This window comes from Nematolebias whitei, chromosome 20 (genome assembly GCF_014905685.2).
Source record: "Nematolebias whitei isolate Nwh7 chromosome 20, NemWhi1, whole genome shotgun sequence".
Classification (NCBI taxonomy): Eukaryota; Metazoa; Chordata; class Actinopteri; order Cyprinodontiformes; family Rivulidae; genus Nematolebias; species Nematolebias whitei.
In genome coordinates this window covers 17,047,855-17,069,494 of record NC_056517.1, presented here as the reverse complement: position 1 = coordinate 17,069,494, position 21,640 = coordinate 17,047,855, and the positions used below count along the sequence as shown (strand labels likewise).

General features: G+C 44.0%; 1 protein-coding gene across 1 annotated transcript in view; it reads left to right on the top strand.

Moving 5' to 3' along the window:
* The window catches only part of mkxa (mohawk homeobox a), a 156,512-nt gene that overhangs the window by 120,830 nt on the left and 14,042 nt on the right, over positions 1-21,640 (top strand). The window contains 1 exon segment of the mRNA XM_037693881.1: positions 3,524-3,545. Coding sequence (XP_037549809.1) covers positions 3,524-3,545 — 22 coding nt within the window.

Genomic DNA, 21,640 nt, shown 5'->3' with positions numbered 1-21,640 from the left:
AGATGTGAGTCGACCAAGATACCCAAATATTTATAGGAATCAACAAACTCAATGGGGACACCATTTGAGGATAAAATCGGAGGAAGAACTGCTGGGACCAACTTCCTATTTGAAAAAAGCATCCCTTTGGTTTTTTCGGCATTTAGGACAAGTTTGAGGTGAAACAAATCAGTCTGGATGTAGTTAAATGCAGATTTCAGAAGCTGGAAAGCCTTAGCAACTGTTTTAGCTCGACAATAAACAACTGTGTCATCAGCATAGAAATGTATGGATGCATTAGGGATGTTTTTACCTACATTATGTATGTAGATTGTAAAGAGGGTGAGTCCTAAGACTGAGCCTTGTGGTACACCATTGTTGACTGTTAAATAACTGGAGGAAGTACCATTATGTTGAACACATTGCCTCCGGTCTGAAAGATAGTTAGAGAACCAACCAATGGTGTGATCTGAGAAACCGATTTCTGAGAGTTTATGACACAAGATGTTATGATCCACAGTGTCAAAAGCTTTAGACAGGTCTAAGAAAAGTGCAGCACAATAATCCTTAGCATCCAGTGCTTCAACAACGTCATTAAGAACCTTCAGTGAAGCAGTGGTTGTGCTGTGTTGTTTCCTGAAACCAGATTGATGTGGAGGTAAGATGTTAAATGAGTCCAGGTAATTTTTGATTTGAGAGTTTATCAGTTTTTCTAGAACCTTGGCTAAAATGCAGAGTTTAGAGATTGGTCGATAGTTGTTCAGTGAGGTGGGGTCACCTCCCTTCAGCAAAGGAAGAACAAAGGCTGTTTTCCAAGTGTCTGGGATGGAGTTTTGTCTTATGGAGAGATTGAAGATGTGGGTCACAGGGACTGTGATGATATGAGCAGCCAGCCTTAAGAAATAAGGTGGAAGTTCATCTGGACCTGCAGATTTTTTAGGATCAAGATCTTTTAACAGTTTATTGACCTCACTGACTGAGAATGGAGAAAAAGAGAAGGTGTGATTGAGGATTGACTTGTAGGAGGGATTTGATTTGTAGAAGTTTGGTTATTAAGTGAAGTGGCTGATTTTCCATTAGTTACTGTGTCAAATAAAGAACCAGAAGCAACAAAATGTTTGTTGAGACAGTTCAGGATCTCGTGCTGATTTGACACAGGAACAGAGTTAATGAGAAGTTGTGATGGGAGGTCAGATGATTGGGGGGTGCCTGAGAGAGATTTAATTGTTTTCCAGAATCTGTTAGGGTCATTTAGATTTTTGGAAGTCTGAGATAAGAAATAGTTTCGTTTTGCTGCTTTGACAGCAGTTGTGCATTTATTCCTCATCTGTCGAAAACTCAACCAATCAGTGTCTGAGTCAGATTTTCTCGCTGCGGCCCAAAGATGATCTCTCCTGTGCAGGAGGTCAGCTAGCTCTGGAGTAAACCAGGGGCTGTCTCGTCCCTTTATTCTGAACTGACGAAAAGGAGCATGTAAGTTCAGGAAATAAATGAAATTATTATGGAAATAGTTCCAAGCAGAGTTCACGTCATCAGTTAACAGAATATGATGCCAGTCAAAGTGAGACAGATCCCAGAGGAATGACTGTTCACAGAAATGTTTCAGATCCCTTTTTTTAATTAATCTGGGCTTAGAAGGTGGAAGTTTACTATTTCTTAAAGCCGCTGTCACACAATGATCACTCAAAAGATCAGCGAATACACCTGTACCAGGGAATTTGTGAGGCATATTAGTTAGAAACAGGTCTAAGATGGAGGAATTGTCAGGATGGCTTTTATTTAATCTGGTGGGGGAGTCGATCAGTTGGGTTAAATTAAAAGACAAGCAACATTCCTTGAATTTGTCACAGAGGGGGGTCGACTTACACCAATCAATGTTGAGATCTCCAGCTAAAAAGATCTCAGTGAATTTTAAATTACCAAGGAATTCCTTAATGGCATTTAATGCTTCAGGAGAAGCTGTGGGGGGGCGGTAGCAGCAGACTACAGTTAAAACCTGGCCTCCATTCAAGGTGATGTTTACAGATAAGGCTTCAAACTGGTTTGGAATTGTTTTGAAAGTCACAAGACTTGAAACTAGGGTATCTCTAATGTAAATAATGACTCCACCCCCTCTTTTTTGACGATCACAGCGGTAGATGTTAAATCCATTGATTGCCACGTCATTATTCATTACAGATTTGTTGAGCCAGGACTCAGAAATAAAGATAACATCTGCCCCAGAAGAACTGACCAGGATTTTCACAGCATCAAGTTTTTTCAGAAGGCTACGAGCGTTTACATGCAGAAAATGGAGCCCAGAGGCGTTTTTAAAGTCATTTGGTGTGCTGTAATTAGTGGGGGGTCCAGGATTGGGTTGAATTCCTGAGAGCAATAACAACATTATTATCAGACATTTTCTTGAGTTTTTTGTGACTGATGTGTAATTACAGCAGTTAACAGTGTGACAATTAGCCCCCATAATCGAACCATGAGAAACATTAATGAAGACGCGATCATTCAGAACCCAAAAACAGTGAAAGTTGCAGTGATGGACAGATTCAGGTGTATTAACAAGATTCAGTGACTCCAGATAATCTGAGAACTGAAAATAGTGACAGTAATATGAATGATGCAGAAAAGATTCAGACCATAAAATGTCACAGTTCAAATGGGCAAACAAACCCGACGAGGTGGCCCAACTGCAGTTTGAGTCAGGCTGAGGGGGGCTCCGGCCCCCCTGTGAAGATGGATGGATGGATGGATGGATGCTCCCATGAGAAACAGAAGCTGGGTCCAGAATCAACAGGCCGAAACAGAAACTGAAAATTCGCAGCAAATAGCAGAGCGAGCTGCCAGAAAATCCTCCTGAAGTGAAAGGCATGGTCCAAGTTCGTTTCAGGTCAACAGGGGCCAACAACGTGATCCGGAATAAAATTAATTATTATCCAGGTGAGTTTGGATGGAGGCCTGCAGCAGCTCCGATACAAACTCCGAACTTCTCTCGAGCACCACGCAGCCCTGCTCCTCCACGCTGCTCCTCCACGCTGCTCCTCCGCTTCTCAGCACCCGACAGCACGGGGCACCCCCGGTGAAAAACGAGACTGACCGGAGAGGCTGAGGCTGAAGTCGGCAACTGGTCCGGTCCGGTTCTGCTCCAGTTCGGCTCCGGCGCTCCAAGCACGAGAGACGAAGAGGCTGAAGATATCCCTGGCCCGGTTTTGCTCCGGTCCGGCGGCCCAGTCTAGCAGCGCGGTTCTGCTCCGGTCCGGCGGCGCGGTTCTGCTCCGGTCCGGCGGCGCTTCAAAGCACCGGAGCGTCTCCTCCAGGTGAACACAACGACTCCACGGAGGAGGATCGTCTTTCAGTAAAAGTAACGGGCTGCTCACTGAAGCTGAGACCGGCTCTGTAGAAGACGAATTTCCCCACAGCCACCTCGATTCGGTTCTGGTCCAATTCGAGGGTCACAGGTACACTTCCCCCACACCTATGGAAACACCACGAGGGCCAGTCCAGCTGAAAACCAGCGAAATACCACCCGGCAATATTTGTCGGAACCAGGTAGAACCACAAAGGTCCAGATAAGAGTTCGTTGAGGTCCAGGGAGAGAGAGAAAAAACACCGGACCTTCGTGCGTCGACTCCCCAGCTCGAGGGGTCACCTGGCCGGCAGGGTGCGCTCAGAGTGACCGATGGGGGGGAGCGGCCGATCGGTCCAGGGCCAAAATATTATTATTATTTTTATTTTTTGGACGGTCCCGTCCGGCTCTCTGAGTCACTGAACACCGAATTCGGTTGGAAGGAGGACCAACTTTAGTCCGGTTCGAAAAACGGGTCAGTTTGATGATAAAAGACTGCAAAGAAGCCGGAGGGAGCTGCTGTCCATCAGCTCGCCGGAAGTGAAGTGATGAAGTTATTGTATGTCTTTGAGTGAGTGAATGTGAGACTGAGGTTGGGATTGTGTGATTGTGTCTGTGTATGAATGGGTATTTGTTAGGCCGAGACTCGGACTGCCCCCTCTTTGATACAACTGGGGGTGCTTGGCATCGCGCCCCTATCGCGCGGCCCCCTGGTGGGGTGTGCCCTTGCCTGCCGGCATGCTTGGGGCCCTTGGTGTCGGGGGCTTGGCGCTTGGGCGTGTGTCGGCTCGACCTGGTGTCTGCCTGGTGGGGCTCGGGTCCTCTGGCCCTGTCGGGCCTTGGCCTGGGTGGTGTGAGTCCTCGGTGCCCGGGCCTCGGTGCCCGGACCTGGACCTACATCGGTGCGGCGGGTGCCGACGGAGGCCTATGAGTTTGTCGCTGTTGGTCCCGGGGGGTCACTGTATGTGGTCGCTGGTGGGGATCTTCCGGTTCTCCCCTGTGGTCCATTCTGGGGGGTGGGTGAGTGGTTCATCCTGTGTGGGTGGCCCTGGGGGCTCCACGGTCGGGGTCCCTCCTGGGGTCTTGGGCTCTGGTCCCCCCTTTTTCGTCTGCCTCTGGTCTTGGGGGTCGGGTCTCTGCTGCTTCACACTTACTATTAATGTTCTATTAGAGAAGCCTTATACACTTATGCATGCTCACAACCACACACAAATAGAAGCAGGGATGCTTATGTAGGCTTTATATGTAGATATATAGATATGTATATGAATGTATATTCATGTGTATGTATGTATGTATATAGGCGTAGGTATGGGTATATATATTTATGAAAACTTACTGCAAAGCCATGAATATTTTAAGTTCTTTATACATATGTATTTTGTTGCTGTGTTTTGTCATGTTCTTTGTAGGTGAACAGACAGTGGCCGGGTGTTTTGCCGTATGCTCTCTTTGTGTATATTTCTTATATTTTGGAGTCTTACTTTGTCTTTTCTTTCTTTCTATCCTATTAAAAAAAAAAAAAAACCTACACTAGATAGTCACTAGAATAAATATTTCATAATAATGGTGTGGAGAGGATGGCTGTAAGGGGAGAAGGGAGGCCATCAGGAAAAAAAAAAAAAAGTTCTCATTTTTACTTCATTTTTACTTTATTTTACTTTATTACTATTCGCACCTTATGTCGAAGCAAATTCCTAGTTTGTGAACCTCGTTCATTGACATGGCAATAATAAACTGATTCTGGTTCTGATTCTGAACTGAAAGACAAAAAAAAAAAAAAAATCTAAAAAACCCCACACGTTAAGAGAAAAAAATAATACAAAACAGGTTGATCAGAGTAAGTAAAGACAGCAGCAGTGTAATGATTGAGGTTGGATCAGAACCACAAGAATCCAGAACGGTTTTAACGGTTTTATTAAATAAGTAAAGAGCTGCCACTCTCGGCTGGTGTTGGTAGACAAGCAACTGAAGCTGGATCTTGTAAGTCTCAGTGGGCCGGAGGCAGAGCGCTGAGACATTACCGAGGGGCGGTGTACGTCGGTGGACGATCCAGAGGCAGAAGTCGTGGGCAGAAACAAGGTTGCCAACATGATCAGAGTCAGAGTCAGAGTCAGAGTTTCTTTATTGTCATTCGCACCTCATGTGGTGCATGTGGTGGAGCGAAATTATGTACACGGGGTCCCAGTTACATCCGACAATAAAATGTATAAGAAAAACAGTAATAACATCTAAGATATGAACTAAGAAAAACATCAACTAAATATACACTAAGCACTCATAACATAAAACATTGAACATCAACACAAACATGAACATGATCTGATAAAGGCAACAGTACCAAAGAGCAAGGCAAAACTCGGAGTCCAAAAACAAGCAGATAATGGCAGCAAAAAGGCAGATGAGCAGAGGTACAAAAGGGCAAGACAAAAAAAAAAGAAAAATCAGAGGTCGAGGGGCAGGCAGGAGACTGAACAGGATCAGGATACAAGAGAGAAACACTGGAAGACTACCCAAAGGCTTTCGATATTCTGGCACCAGACTGTGAGGGAGAGAAGCTTTTAAGCACAGGTGTTACCCATGAACACTAACGAGCTGCAGTGAGAGGAGGTGTGACAGACAGAAAGCTGCAGATAGGAAGCAGAGCTGACAGAAACCAAATGAACATAGAGAAAACTAGAAACCAAGCAGTGAATAGACTGTTTTAGCAAAGATTAAATTGTGTATCATGACAGATCCCCACCTCAAGGCACGGTTCCAGACGTGCCACCTGGTTGGTCCGGATGCCATCTGTGGAAGTCTAGGATGAGGCTGCGGTCCAGGATGTTGCGGGCTGGAACCCAAGAGCCTTCCTCCGGGCCGTATCCCTCCCAGTGTACTAGGTAGTGAAGACCACGCCCCCATCTCCTGGACCGGAGGAGGCATCGCACTGAGTAGGCAGCCCCCCCCCCCCCCATCAATCAGATGCTGGGTGGAACTGGGTAAAGGGCTTGATACGGGATACATGGAAAGATGGGTGAATACGAAGTGACTTGGGGAGGCGAAGGTGAACAGACACAGGATTGAAAACTTTGGATATGGGGAATGGACCAATAAATCGGGGGCGAGTTTGCGAGACTTGAGCTTAAAGGGCAGGTCCTTGGTGGAAAGCCAAACCCTCTGACCTTCCTGATGAAGGGGTTGTTGAAACATCCGTCTATTGGCCCCTTTAACGTAGGCTGCGGAGGTCTCCAGGAGGGCCTTCCTGGCTCTCCACCAGGTGCGTTTACAATGAAGGGCTGACTTAAGGGCAGAGGGAACTCTAGTCTTGTGCTCCTGAAAAGAAAACAGGGGGTTGAAAACCAGTTACAACCAAAAACGGGGACAGACCAGTGGCGGAGGAGGGGATGGAGTTCAAAGCATGTTCCACCCAGGGGAGATTGGAGGACCACTTACTGGGGTCTTTCTGACAGAGGCCCCTCAGCTTGGTCTCGACCTCCTGGTTGTCCCTCTCCGTCTGGCCATCCGTTTGGGGATGCAACCCAGACGAGAGACTGATGGACACCCCCAAGAGGTCGCAAAACTCCTACTAGAACTTGGAAACAAACTGCAGGCCTCTGTCAGAAACTATATTGTGGGTAGCCCGTGGAGTCAAAAGACTTCACAGGCCATGACAGAGGTGAGTTCTTTGGATTTGGGGGGTTTAGGAAGGGGAACCAAGTGAACCTGTTTGGAGAAGCGATCAATGACAGTCAAAAATAATAGTATTGTCAGTTTGGGGGTGGGGGGGGACCAGTGATAAAATCTAAACTAATATGGGACCATGGACGAGAAGAGGGTTAAGCAAACCGGAAGGGTGGTGACGTGAGGTCTTAGTCTGATTACAGACATGGCAGGAGAGTACATAAGTCTTTACATCATGATACAATGTAGACCACCAAAACTGAGCTCGAACTAGGGCAAGCATCTTAGCAATGCCAGGATGGCAAAACAGGTGCGAAGAGTGACACAATTTTAACACATCATTGACCCGATCAGGTCAAATAGTTGGTTGGAGGGGCATGCAGCTGGTGGAGGGCATGACTGGTTGGCTTGGATAAGGTCTCTTTCTAGCTGGGTGATGGCCAGGCGAGCAGAACCGGGAAGGATATATTCCTCGCCTTGGTTTACTGGGCGGGAATTGTCCTCCATCACTCTAGACCAGGGGTGCCCAACCTTTTTTGAACCAAGAGCTACTTTTGAAGTCGGCAATTTGCCGAGAGCTACTCGTCCAGTCTCATTATCAACAAACATTTTTTTTTTTCATTTAGCCTTTATTTATACAGGTTAGTCTCATTGAGCCACGAGAACTCATTTTCAAGAGAGACCTGTTTAGGGAGCACATGGTGGGGGTTAAGGGCCTTGCTCATGGGCCCAGAGTGGGGCGAATGAGGGTGGGGGCAAGTGTGGGTGTTTCACCTACCCCACCCACAATTTTGATGTTGTCGGGGCCGGGGCGTGAACCAGCGATCTTCGGATCACAAGCCCACCTCTCTAACCTCTGCGCCACCACTCCCCATGTGTTATCAACAAACATAATTTTTCATCAATCCCTACTCCTCACTTCTTTAAAGTAAATAAAACAGAACGTGATGTGTCTATAGGAGACAACTTTTTATGCAAGCTGTATAAAATAAATGTGTCTCTACCTTAGTGGGACTTCTGACACTGAGAGGAGGAGGCCAGGGTCTCATAAGATGGGCAGTATGAGGTGGTTGCGAGGCGCAGGCAGGTCTCCAGATGATCATCATTCATTGTGGATCTGTTTTTGGACTTGATGATTTTCATATGTGAAAAAGCAGACTCACACAGGTAGGTAGATCCAAAAAGTGCTGTTAAGTTCAAAGCACATCTTCGGATGTTAGGATACTTTTCTTCTGACAGCAGACTCCAGAACTCTCCATCCACGCCAGGTGATGCTCTGGATTTGATCCCAATGTCATTTTGCAGACTCAACACCTCATTTTCAACACCAGAGCTGTCCAGCTGAAACACGGACACCAATTTGGACACAATGTCATCCACATCAACATTTCCAAAAGGATAACACATGTAGCTGGTAACAGGCTCGATGGAGGAAAAGTCAGTAAATCGTCTCTCAAATTCTGTTGAGATGCTCTGAACCTGCTTAGAATAGTGTGCACTGTCCAGTTGTGGGACTTCTTTCCCTTGGCGCTGTAGCTCTGCCTCCATGTGTGGGAAGTTTCGCAGGTCCCTGCGTTGCAGCCGACTTGTGAGCAGTTGCAGCCTGCTTTTGAAGGTGCTCACAGAACTGATCATGTGGATTATGTTTTTGTCCTTTCCCTGAAGCTCCAAATTCAGTTCATTGAGCAGGCTGGTGAGATCTGTGAGGAAGGCTAAATCCAAAAGCCACTGGGTGTCCTCTAGTTTTGAATGTTCACCATGATCTGACAGCTTCAGAAAATCCCTGATCTCAGGCAACAGCTCACTGAATCTGTCCAGAAATTTACCTCTGCTTAGCCACCTGACGTCCATGTGCAGCAGCAGGTCTGTGTGGTCTGCTCCTGCCTCCTCCAAGTGAGCCCGGAACAACCTCCTCTGCAGACTCCTGGCCCTTATAGAACACACAGTTTTCATGGCAACATCCATCACTTCCTTCATGTTTAAAATCTTCCCACACAGGGCCTGTTGGTGGATGATGCAGTGATAGTGCAAAATGTCTGGGAAAGCATCATTCTGCTTGCAGAGTGCAACAAATCCACTGGTGTGACCAGTCATTGCTGGAGCGCCATCAGTTGTTATAGAAATTAGTTTAAAGAGGGGCAAGTTGCTTTTATTAACAAACTCCATAAACGCATTAAAAATATCTTCTCCTCTTGTGTGTCCCTTCAAAGGCAAGATGGTGAGCAGCTCCTCTTTTGCACTCATGTCTGCAAAGGCCATTCTGATAAAAACACACAGCTGGGCTACATCCACCATGTCTGTCGACTCATCAAACTGAAGAGAGAAACACTCACATTGTTCCACGTCCTTTTTTAGCTGCTCCTCCACATCCACAGCCATTCCCTCACATCGCCGTGTCACTGTTTGTCTGGACAACTGCACGTCTTTAATAGCAGCTACGATCTCACTTTTATTTTTAAAATCATGAAAAAGCGCATCTGCAGCCTCAATAAACGCTTCTTTCATAACTTGTCCATCGCTGAAAGACTTCTTATGTTGAGCCAGGATGCGGCTAACACGGTAGGAAGCTATCGTAGCAGCTTTACCTTTTGTGCTGGGGCGAGTGAAGACTGATTGCTGGGCTGCAAGCTTGTTTTTTAGCTCCCGCACTTTCTGAGTCCGTAAAGAACTTTTAAGAGGGAAATCTGTCTCAAACCGTTTGTGCATCGTCTTGAAATGCCGCTCCAAGTTACACTTTTTGGGTAAGGCAACGCTCGAATTACAGATGAGGCAAATGGACTTCGAATTAGAATAAACAAAAAAATACTCCTCCTCCCACTCTGTGTGAAAATAATAAGTTTTCGTTTGCTTGTTCGCTAGTTTTCCATCCATGTTTTCTGCGCACTGACATTACTCCACTACTGAGCCTAAAGTCTCGTGAGAGCACTGTGTCACCGCACCCAAAACTCGCGAGACTATGTCTGTGAGAATACAAGTCAAGGCTTCGCTTCGCGGGCGACTGGGAACCAGCTCGCGGGCGACCGACTGGTTGGGCACACCTGCTCTAGACAGAGCATCAGGTTTCATGTTTTTGTGGTTGGGTCTGTAAGACAAGGTAAAATCAAAACGAGCGAAAAGTAATGCCCACCTGGCCTGTCTGGGGTTTAGTCGTTTGGCCGATTTAAGATTTTTATGATTGGTCCAAACCTGAAATGGAACCTTGGCGCCCTCCAACCAGTGCCTCCACTCCTCCAACGCGAGCTTCACAGCCAGTAATTCACGCTCTCCAACATCGTAGTTGCGTTTGGCAGGAGTGAGACCCTTAGAAAAATAAGCGCAAGGATGAAGTTTCCCATCCTCACCATGTTGACTTAAAATAACCCCAGTACCAACCCCAGAGGCATCTACCTCTACAACAAATGGTCTTTCAGGGTCAGGGGCGTAGAGGATGGGAGCTGAGGAGAACAAGGTTTTGAGTTTGTAAAATGCCGAGTCAGCGGCATAAGTCCATGTGAACTTAGTAGTGGATGATGTGAGAGCATGGAGAGGACTGGCGATACTTCTGAAGTTCTTAATAAATCGCCTATAAAAATTGGTGAACCCCAAAAATCTCTGCAGTTGTTTTTATCCTTTGGTATGGGCCAGTCCAACACTGCAGAGACCTTGCTATTGTCCATTTGAATCTGATTGGGTGCAATGACAAAACCTAGAAACGAAGTGGAAGATTGATGAAATTCGCATTTTTCTGCTTTTACAAATAAGTTATTCTGAAGGAGCCTGGTTAATACTGCACAAACACGTTTATGGTGAGTGTGTGGGTCTTTAGAAAAAAAAAAGAGAATGTCATCCAAATAAACTAAAACAAAAAAAATCAATCATGTTTCTGAGTACATCATTTACCAAAACCTGAAACACGGCGGGGGCATTAGTGAGACCAAAAGGCATAACTAGGTACTCATTGTGCCCATTTTGTGTGTTAAACGCCGTTTTCCACTCATCCCCCTCTGATTCGAACCAAATGGTAAGCATTTCTGAGATCAAGTTTCAAGAAAATGGTGGCCCCCTGAATGAGGTCAAAAGCTGAAACCATGAGGGGAAGGGGGTACTTGTTCTTTATAGTTACTTTGTTTGAACCCCTATAATCTATACAGGGTCTGAGTGACCCGTCTTTCTTTTTAACAAAGAAAAAAAACAGCACCGGCTGGGGAAGCTGATGGTCTGATGAGCCCTGCTTGTAAAGCCTCTAATATAATTTTGCATGGAGATTTGTTCGGGAGCAGATAACGAGTATAGTGCACCTTTAGGAGGCGTGGTACCAGGAATCAGGTCAATGGCACAGTCATAAGGTCTGTGAGGTGGTAATGAAGCTGCTCTGGCTTTATTAAACACTTCTTTTAAATCATGGTAAACTGTAGGGACTTTTGACAAATCTGGGTAAGTCTCCTCGATCTGCTTAGCAGGAATTGATGGGAGAACTGCTTTGAATAAGCAGGTTGATAAACACTCCTCGGACCACCCCAAGATCTCCTTAAGTCTCCAATCGATCTGGGGGGTTGTGTTTGTGCAGCCAGGTTGCCCCCAGAATCACAGGGGTCTGAGGAGAATTAATCACAAAAAATGTCAGTTTCTCCTTGTGGTTACCCCCCAGACTCATGTACACAGGTTCGGTGACCATTGAAGAGGAGTGAAGTGGGTGACTGTCGTGAGCAACAACAGCTAGGGGTTTAGGCGAAGGAAGAAGCTTGATACCTGCAGCAGTTGCGAAGTGCTGATCGATGAATTCAGAGTCAGCCCCTGAATCGATGAAAGCCTGGATCTGGATGGGATCTCTACTCTCCACAGAGAGCTTGGCAGGAACGATGAGGAGATTGGATGGTTCCGGGTCTGACTCAGCAGGCACCTCCTCGCACCTGCTGAGCCTGGCCTTTTAACGGACATCTCAAGATGAGAATCTTGGCCACAGTAGAAACAGAGTGATTACGTCTTCTTCGTTCTTGTGCCTCTGAGGTCTGGCGACTGCAGCCAATTTGCATGGGTTCGTCCTGAGGTGGCAGAGAAGGAGGTCCAACAGATAATTAAACTTTAGAAGACCTGAACTCACCCATGGTTCTTTTTGGCCTATAGTCTTTCTCCCTGGTTCTCTCTCTTTCAGTCTCCGATCCACTCTGTTGGCGAGGTCTTCGAGTTCCTGTAACGTGTTGGGGTACCTCTTAGTTGCCAGTGCGTCCTTGATGTCATCAGAAAGTCTCCGAAAAAAGCGTCAGATAGAGCCTCCTCGTTCCAATGACTGCCCGTGGCAGTAGTGTGGAAGTCAATAATGTACTCCGTCACTCTGCGGCTGCCCTGCGTGATAGAAAAAAAAGTCAACGCGCCGCCTCCCTCTCAGGGAGCACGGGGTTGAAAATTCTACACAATTCTTTAGAAAAAGCAGCAAAAGAGGAACAGCACCTTGAGTTGCGTTGCCATTCGGAGGTCCCCCAGGTCTTGGCTTGGCCAGATAACTGAGATATCAAGTATGCCACCTTGGAATGTTCAGTGGGGAAATAGGACGGCTGTAGCTGAAAATGGATATTGTACTGAATTAAAAATGGCCGACATTGTTCTGGCTCACCTTTAAATAACTCAGATGGTGACAAGCGTGGCTCATGTGGTACTGTAGTTTGTGGTCCAGGTGGTATGAGTCCAGAAGCAGGAACAGGTGGTGGATCTTGATGGGACATGTTTTAAGCATATTTACAATTCCATTCATGCCATTTTCTAATTTATTAATGGCTCCCTCGACACCAGCTCGCCATTCTGAAACTTGTGAGTGATCCATTATGGCCAGAATATACTGTAATGATTGAGGTTGGATCAGAACCACAAGAATCCAGAACGGTTTAAAAGGTTTTATTAAATAAGTAAAGGGCTGCCACTCTCGGCTGGTGTTGGTAGACAAGCAGCTGAAGCTGGATCTTGTAAGTCTCAGTGGGCCGGAGGCAGAGCGCTGAACAGCGCTGAGAGGTCACCGAGGGGCGGTGTACGTCGGTGGTCTTGGGTGGACGATCCAGAGGCAGAAGTCGTGGGCAGAAACAAGGTCAGCAACAGGATCTGACAAAGGCGACAGTACCAAAGAGCAAGGCAAAACTCGGAGTCCAAAAACAAGCAGATAACGGCAGCAAAAAGGCAGAGGTACAAAAGGGCAAGACAAAAATCAGAGGTCAAGGGGCAGGCAGAAGACTGTGAACAGGATCAGGATACAAGAGAGAAACGCTGGAAGACTACTCACCAAAGGCTTTCGATATTCTGGCACCAGACTTCTTCTTCTTCTTCTTGTGGTGTTTTTTGGCGGTTGGCAAACAACTTAATGGTGCATTACCGTCACCAACTGGTAAGGAGTGTGGATCAGGATTCTAATATCTAGACTAATTATACTTGGGGGGGGGGGGGGGCTGTAAATAAATATATATATAAAAAAAAAAGACAAATCCTAGAAAATACTTTAATCGTATATTAAATCCTTCCAAATAAACGAGTATTTCGAAGAAACTGCAATAGCAATGGATAACATTTTTCTTCCCTCAACACTTCTGATAATCTATATCTTGTTTGAATCTCTTCAAGATTTCGGGTAAGAATATATCGTTCCTTATTATATTTATTACAGTTTAACATAACATGCTCTACTGTTTCTTCCTGGCCACAAAAGCCACAATTTCCTGTATTATTTTTCCCCATTTTAAACAGTGTGCTGTTCAACCCAGTGTGTCCAGTTCTGAGTCTTGATATTATTATATCTTCTCTTCTGTTTTTCCTCCCACTTCTAATTTCTCCTACCTTCCTTTGTATTTTATAAAACCATCTTCCTTTTCGTTCTTCTTCCCATTGTTTCTGCCATTTTTCCTTCAATTTTTGTTTGATGATGTTCTTAGTTTCTAATCTACTGAAATTAATTTCCATATCGATAGTAATATGTTTTGTGGCTTCTTTTGCTGCTTTATCTGCCATCTCATTTCCATTTATTCCGATATGTGCCGGTATCCACAAAAATTCTACTATGAGTCCCATTTTTTGTATTCTGTATAGTGTCTGCTGAATTTCTAGAAGAATATCTGGTCTACTTTCTGAATTACTGTTGTTTAAACTTTGCAATGATGAGCTTGAATCCGAACATATTGTTTTCAGTGGTCTAATGTCCTCTATCCATTGTACTGCTAAAAGTATTGCAAGCAGTTCCCCTGTATACACCGAGAGTCTATCGTTAATCCTTTTATTAGTTGAGACATAAAATTCTGGAATAACAAATGCTATTCCCGTCTTATCATGTGAATCCTTGGATGCATCTGTGTAGATTTGAACGTAGTCATAATAGCTATTAATATAACTTTGTATTGGCACCAGACTGTGAGGGAGAGAAGCTTTTAAACACCAGAGCACAGGTGTTTCCCATGAACACTAACGAGCTGCAGTGAGAGGAGGTGTGACAGACAGAAAGCTGCAGATAGGAATCAGAGATGACAGAAAGATAGAGAAAACTAGAAACCAAGCAGTGAAAAGAGTGTTTTAGCAAAGATTAAAGTGTGCATCGTGACAAGCAGAGTGAAAATGGTGGTCACTTTGTCTTCCAGCAGTCTAAGCCTATAGCAGCATAACTAAGGGACAGCTCAGGAAACCCAAGCCGACCCTGACTATAGGATTTAGCAAAAAGGAAAGTCTTAAGCCTAGTTTTAAAACTGGATAATGTGTCAGCCTCACGGACAGAGATTGGAAGTTGGTTCCACAAGAGAGGAGCATGAAAACTGAAAGATCTGCCTCCCATTCTGTTTTTGTAAAATTCTAGGAACCACAAGCAAACCTGCAGTCTGAGAGCAAAGTGCTCTGTAATATAAGATGGAGCCAGGTTGTTGAGAGCTTTGTAAGTTAGAAGTAAGATTTTGAATTATATTCTGGATTTGACAGGGAGCCAATGGAGAGAAGCTAAAACTGGAGAAATATAATCTCTCCTACTAACTCCGGTTAAGACTCTGGCAGCAGCATTTTGGATCAACTGAAGACGTTTTAATGAAGTATTTGGACATCCAGATAATAAACCATTGCAATAGTCCAGTCTAGACATGACAAATGCATTTTCTGCATAATTTTTAGATAAGATGTTTCTAATTTTAGCGATATTACGCAGGTGGAAGAAGGCAGTTCTAATAACATTTTTAATGTGGGGGATAAAAGACATGTCCTGATCAAAAATGGTAAATGGACTGCACTTATATAGCACCTTTCTATCTAATCAAGAAGCTCAAAGCGCTTTACACTACAATCTGTGTCCTCATTTACCCATTCATACAGCACTCTACTAGATCGCTACAAAGCTAATTGAACAAATCATTCTAAAGAGACTAATCAGAGCTTTATCACATTCATACACCGATGGGGCACACATCGGAGGCAATGAGGTGTTCAGTGTCTTGCCCATGGACACTTCAGCATGTGACTGCTGGTGGGTTCGAACCCCCAACTATTGCATTGGAGGACGACTGCTCTAACTCGGGGCGGCTGTGGCTGAGTGGTTAGAGCAGTCGTCGTAGAGCAATGCGAGAGTTTGAGGTTCGAATCCATCAGCAGTCACATGTCGAAGTGTCCCTGGGCAAGACACTGAACCCCTCATAGCCTCTGATGTGTGTCCCATCAGTGTATGAATGTGATCTAAAAGCACTGATTAGTCTCTTTAGAATGATTTGTTCAATTAGCTTTGTAGAGATCTCGTAGAGTGCTGTATGAATGGGTAAATGAGGGCACAGATTGTAGAGTAAAGCGCTTTGAGTATCTTGAAATAAGATAGAAAGGCGCTATTTAAGTATAGTCCATTTACCATTTAACCACTCAGCCACAGCCACCCCAAAATATAAAATAAAATAATACCAAGGTTTTTAACATTAGAGCTGGAGGACAAATTAATGCCATCTAAGGAGGGATAAAGACTGAAAAATTAATTCCTACGGTGCTCAGGTCCAAAAACCAAAACCTCAGTCTTGTCTGTGTTCAAAAAGAGAAAACTAAGGGTCATCCAGTTTTTTATGTCTTTAAGATATGCTTGTAGTCTACAGGTCCTTCTCAAAAAATTAGCATATTGTGATAAAGGTCATTATTTTACATAATGTAATGATAAAAATGAAACTTTAATATATTTCAGATTCATTGCACACCAACTGAAATATTTCACGTCTTTAATTGTTTTAATACTGATGAATGTGGCGTACAGCTCATGAAAACCCAAAATGCCTGTCCAAAAAATTAGCATATCATGAAAAGGTTCTCTAAACAAGCTATTAACCTAACCATCTGAATCAACGACGTAACTCTAAACACCTGCAAAAGATTCCTGAGGCTTTTAAAAACTCCCAGCCGTGCTCATTACTCAAAACCGCAATCATGGGTAAGACTGCCGACCTGACTGCTGTCCAGAAGGCCATTGACATCCTCAAGCAAGAGGGTAAGACACAGAAAGAAATTGCTGAATGAATAGGCTGTTCCCAGAGTGCTGTATCAAGGCACCTCAGTGGGAAGTCTGTGGGAAGGGAAAAGTGTGGCAGAAAACTGCACAACGAGAAGAGGTGACCGGACCCTGAGGAGGATTGTGGAGAAGGGCCGATTCCAGACCTTGGGGGACCTGCGGAAGCAGTGGACTGAGTCTGGAGTAGAAACATCCAGAGCCACCGTGCACAGGCGTGTGCAGGAAATGGGCTACAGGTGCCGCATTCCCCAGGTCAAGCCACTTTTCTGCGTCAGAAGCATCTCGCCTGGGACTGCTGCTGAGTGGTCCAAAGTTATGTTCTCTGACTACAGTAAATTTTGCATTTCCTTTGGAAATCAAGGTCCCAGAGTCTGGAGGAAGAGAGGAGACACAGAATTCACATTGCTTGAAGTCAAGTGTCAAGTTTCCACAGTCACTGGGGTGTCATGTCAGCTGCTGGTGTTGGTCCACTGTGTTTTATCAAGGGCAGGGTCAATGCAGCTAGCTATCATGAGATTTTGGAGCACTTCATGCTTCCATCTGCTGAAAAGCTTTATGGAGATGAAGATTTCATTTATCAGCACAACCTGGCACCTGCTCACAGTGCCAAAACCACTGGTAAATGGTTTACTGACCATGGTATCACTGTGCTCAATTGGCCTGCCAACTCTCCTGACCTGAACCCCATAGAGAACCTGTGCGATATTGTGAAGAGAAAGTTGAGAGACGCAAGACCCAACACTCTGGATGAGCTTAAGGCCGCTATCGAAGCATCCTGGGCCTCCATAACACCTCAGCAGTGCCACAGGCTGATTGCCTCCATGCCACGCCGCATTGAAGCAGTCATTCATGCAAAAGGATTCCCGACCAAGTATTGAGTGCATAACTGAACATGATTATTTGAACGTTGACGTTTTTTGTATTAAAAACACTTGTCTTTCATTGGTGGGATGAAATATGCTAATTTTTTGGGACAGGCATTTTGGGTTTTCATGAGCTGTATGCCATAATCATCAGTATTAAAACAATTAAAGACCTGAAATATTTCAGTTGGTGTGCAATGAATCTGAAATATATGAAAGTTTCATTTTTATCATTACATTATGGAAAATAATGATCTTTATCACAATATGCTAATTTTTTGAGAAGGACCTGTATGTAGCTGATTGGATTCATTGGGTTTAATGGACAAACATAATTGTGTGTCATCAGCATAACAATGAAAATTTATCCCATACTGTTTTTTTAATTTTACCTAATGGAAGCATATATAAAGTAAAGAGTATTGTCCCAAGCACTGAGCCCCGAGGAAATACATGACTAACTTTGGTGTATGAAGAAGATTTGTTATTTACATTTACAAACAGGAATCTATCAGATATATATGATTTAAACCATTTTAGAGCTGTTCCTGTAATTCCAACATCATATTGAAGCCTCTGTAGTAAAATATTGTGATCAACTGTATCAAATGCAGCACTGAGGTCTAACAGGACCAGTATAGACACAAGTCCTTAGTCTGAGGCCATGAGAATATCATTAGTTACTTTTACTAGTGCTGAAATAGATAGACAGGATGGAGTTGAGGATGACTCCAAGACTGCAGCTCCTGCCAAGGCTTAAAGATTTCAGGTTGAGCTTTAGAAATCTGAGGATTGGGGATGTGGGGGTAGGGGGTCATTTCTTCCATTCAAAGAAAGAGCCGTTTTCTCAGCTGACACCTGCTTGGAGAAAAACTACAGCTTGCTTTCAGCAGTTGAGACAAAAAAGAACACCTTTAGAAGAATTGAGCTTTTTTTTTTTTGTCTTTGTGTCTTCTTCCTATTTTTAGCTACCTAAGACATTACTGAAGGATGGAAAAATAAAAACATCTAAAATAATTTTTTTAATCAATCACCAACAAGTTTTTGTACAGTCACACACACGCACACACACACAGGTTTGTTTTGCTATCTTTGTGGGGCCTTTGCATTGACTTCCATTCATTTTTCATTCATTTCTATAGCCTAACCATGACCTTTATCCATAACCTAACCATTACCAGTACATACCTAACCCTAAACCTAACACATCCTCAATTCACACCTTAGTCCTAAACCTAGCCCCTAACCCACCAACGGGACTTCTTCTTATGGGACCCGGGCTTTGGGCCCCATAAGGAGCAGTAGGTCCCCACAATGTAGTATAAGTTGGAAAAATGGGCCTCACAAAGTAGCATAAACAAGGACACACACACACACACACACTGATGCAGTCAGGTTTTTCGATTACAAAAACCACACTGAGACAAACTGAGGCACACTGCCTTGCTCTGTAGAAAACACAAACTGTTTCCATTTTAAAAACTGAGCCGAGTCTCGAACAACGGGTGTTCCCACGGGACAGAGAGAGGAGAGATGTTTAACAAGAGAGCAAACACACACAGAAATCCCCCAAGAGTGTGTGAGAGGGTGAAGAGCTGCAACATAATGATGCAGTAAGAGCTGCACAAACATATCATTTGCCTTCCAGATCCCTAAAAAGGTTATTTGTGAACATGTTCACATATCACACACACTTACACTGAATCAGGTTTACTTGTGGTTCAGCTGTTTTTGCCTCCTTGATGTGTTTTGTTCTCCAGAAATATCAGCCATTCATCTCGGGACATGTTGGACATGATGGTGAACAAAGGTCTGGGACCTGTTGGTGTTGTTTATTCCTTCTGTCTCAAGCCAATGAGAACATCATCATGTGTTCATCATGCTCATGTGTTCATCATCCTCACATGTTCATGATCCTCACGTGTTCATCTTCCTCACATATTCATCATCTTCACATGTTCATCATCCTCACATGTTTCGGGTCTCGGGTGGGTTAGGGGGGATGTTCTGTAGGCGCGTTCTCATCTGCCTGCCAGCTGTGCTCGAGTGCCTGGCTACTGGGATCCTGGGGCTGGCGGGGGGCATGGCTCGTGGCAGTGGAGGGAGGGGATCGTCCCTCGGCACCTACAGTTGTCTGTCCACAGTGACGAGAAGCTCAGCAGACTGCTGGGAGGAGTGGCCATCGCTCTAGGAGGAGTTCTGCCCGGCATTCAGGTGGTCCTACAGCCCGGGGGAATCGAGAGGCCTGCCGAGTCTGGGTGGACAGATCGGATGCCATCTGCATTTAGTTTGTTAGGATCCGCTGTGGAATGGACCTTTACAAGAGATCCTTACTGCCTACAGCCATCAGCATCTACAAAGTATAACATCTCTTAATGAAATGAGGATAACGAGTTACAACAACAAATAATTTCCCTTTGGGATTAATAAAGTATTTTTGAATTGAATTGAATTAAATTGTTCATCATCCTCACATCATCATCATCTTCTCATGAATCCACCAGCAGTCACATGCTGAAGTGTCCCTGGGCAAGACACTGAACCCCTCATTGCCTCAGATGTGTGTCTCATCGGTGTATGAATGTGATAAAGCACTGATTAGTCTCTTTAGAAGGATTTGTTCAATTAGCTTTGTATAGATCTAGTAGAGTGCTGTACAGTATGAATGGGTAAATGAGGCACAGATTGTAGTTTAAAGCACTTTGAGTGTCTTGATCAGATAGAAAGGCACTATATAAGTACAGTCCATTTACCATGTTCATCATCGTCACATGTTCATCATCTTTACATGTTCATCACCCTCACATGTTCATCTTCCTCACATGTTAATCTTCACATGTTCATCATCCTAACATGTTCATCATCTTTACATGTTCATCACCCTCACATGTTCATCTTCCTCACATGTTAATCTTCACATGTTCATCATCCTAACATGTTCATCATCTTCACATGCTCATCATCCTAACATGTTCATCATCTTCACATGTTCATCTTCCTCACGTTCATCATCCTCACATGTTCATCATCTTCACATGTTCATCGTCTTCACATGTTCATCCTCACATGTTCATCTTCCTCACATTGTTCATGATCCTCACATGTTCATCATCTTCACATGTTCATCATCTTCACATATTCATCATCTTCACATGTTCATCATCCTCACATGTTCATCATCCTCACGTGTTTCTGTTGTCAACAAGTCAGAGATTTCTGACATTTTGACGTGGACTATAATCTCTGAACAACTAAAGTTTGGAAAACTAGTTTAATTGTGATGAAAGGATGGGTTAAAGGCTAGTCTGAACAAAGCTAAAAGCTGTTTCTCACTCTCCACGTGTTAATTCCCCTTCATTATAAATTTCCTTTTAAGTTAGTCCATTTTTCCTCCACATCAGAACAATCTTTATGTTGCAATGGTTACAACACTTCTTTTCAGGCATACTGATTAGCAACAGAATCATGTAAACCCTAACAACCTGGGAGTGTTTACATCTGAAACTGCTGTTGGTCATCTGGACAGAACACAGCCTCATCAGAATCATCTGCCCAAATGACACAGAAAGAAAAAATAAAGTCTGATTTTGTTGTCAGGCAGCAGGCAAGTATTTGACTCTTGAAAGGCCACTTCTCTGTAGGAATGTTCTTAATAAAGTGAAAGTTTAGCATCCTATATTTAATAATATAAATAATGTCAAGGACAACAGAGAAGTTAGTAAATTCACAACTTGGATGATGTGTTTGGCCAAATGAAAAAGATGGACAGTTTGGTTCTGTTTTTTGGATCCTCGGGAGTCAGAGTCAGAGTTTCTTTATTGTCATTCACACCACAGGTGGTACATGTGGTTGAACGAGATTGTGTACTCAGGGTCCCAGTTACATACCACAATAAAATGTAAAAGAAAACAGTAATAAGATCTAAGAAATGAACCAAGACTATGAACTAATGCCCCTTTTCCATTAGTACCTGTAGTACCGGTACAGTATGGCTCTACTCTACTAGATACAGTACACGTTACGTTTCTATTGTGCTTTCAGTACTGGTTCCAGTGGGCGGGGTTGAAATTGACATCATGCGCCTCTCACCAGCTGGTGGCGGTGAGACGCTGAAACTGTTTTCAGTACAGGGTGAGAATTTATTTTGTATTTTCTAGTAAATTAAAAAAGAATACAGATTATTAAAATTATCAAATTAAACACACACACACACACATATATATACAGCACTTTGGTTGGCCTGGTCGCTGTTTTAAGTGCTCTATAAATAAGATGGTATGGTATGGTATGGTATATTTATATATGTATATATATATATATATATATATATAT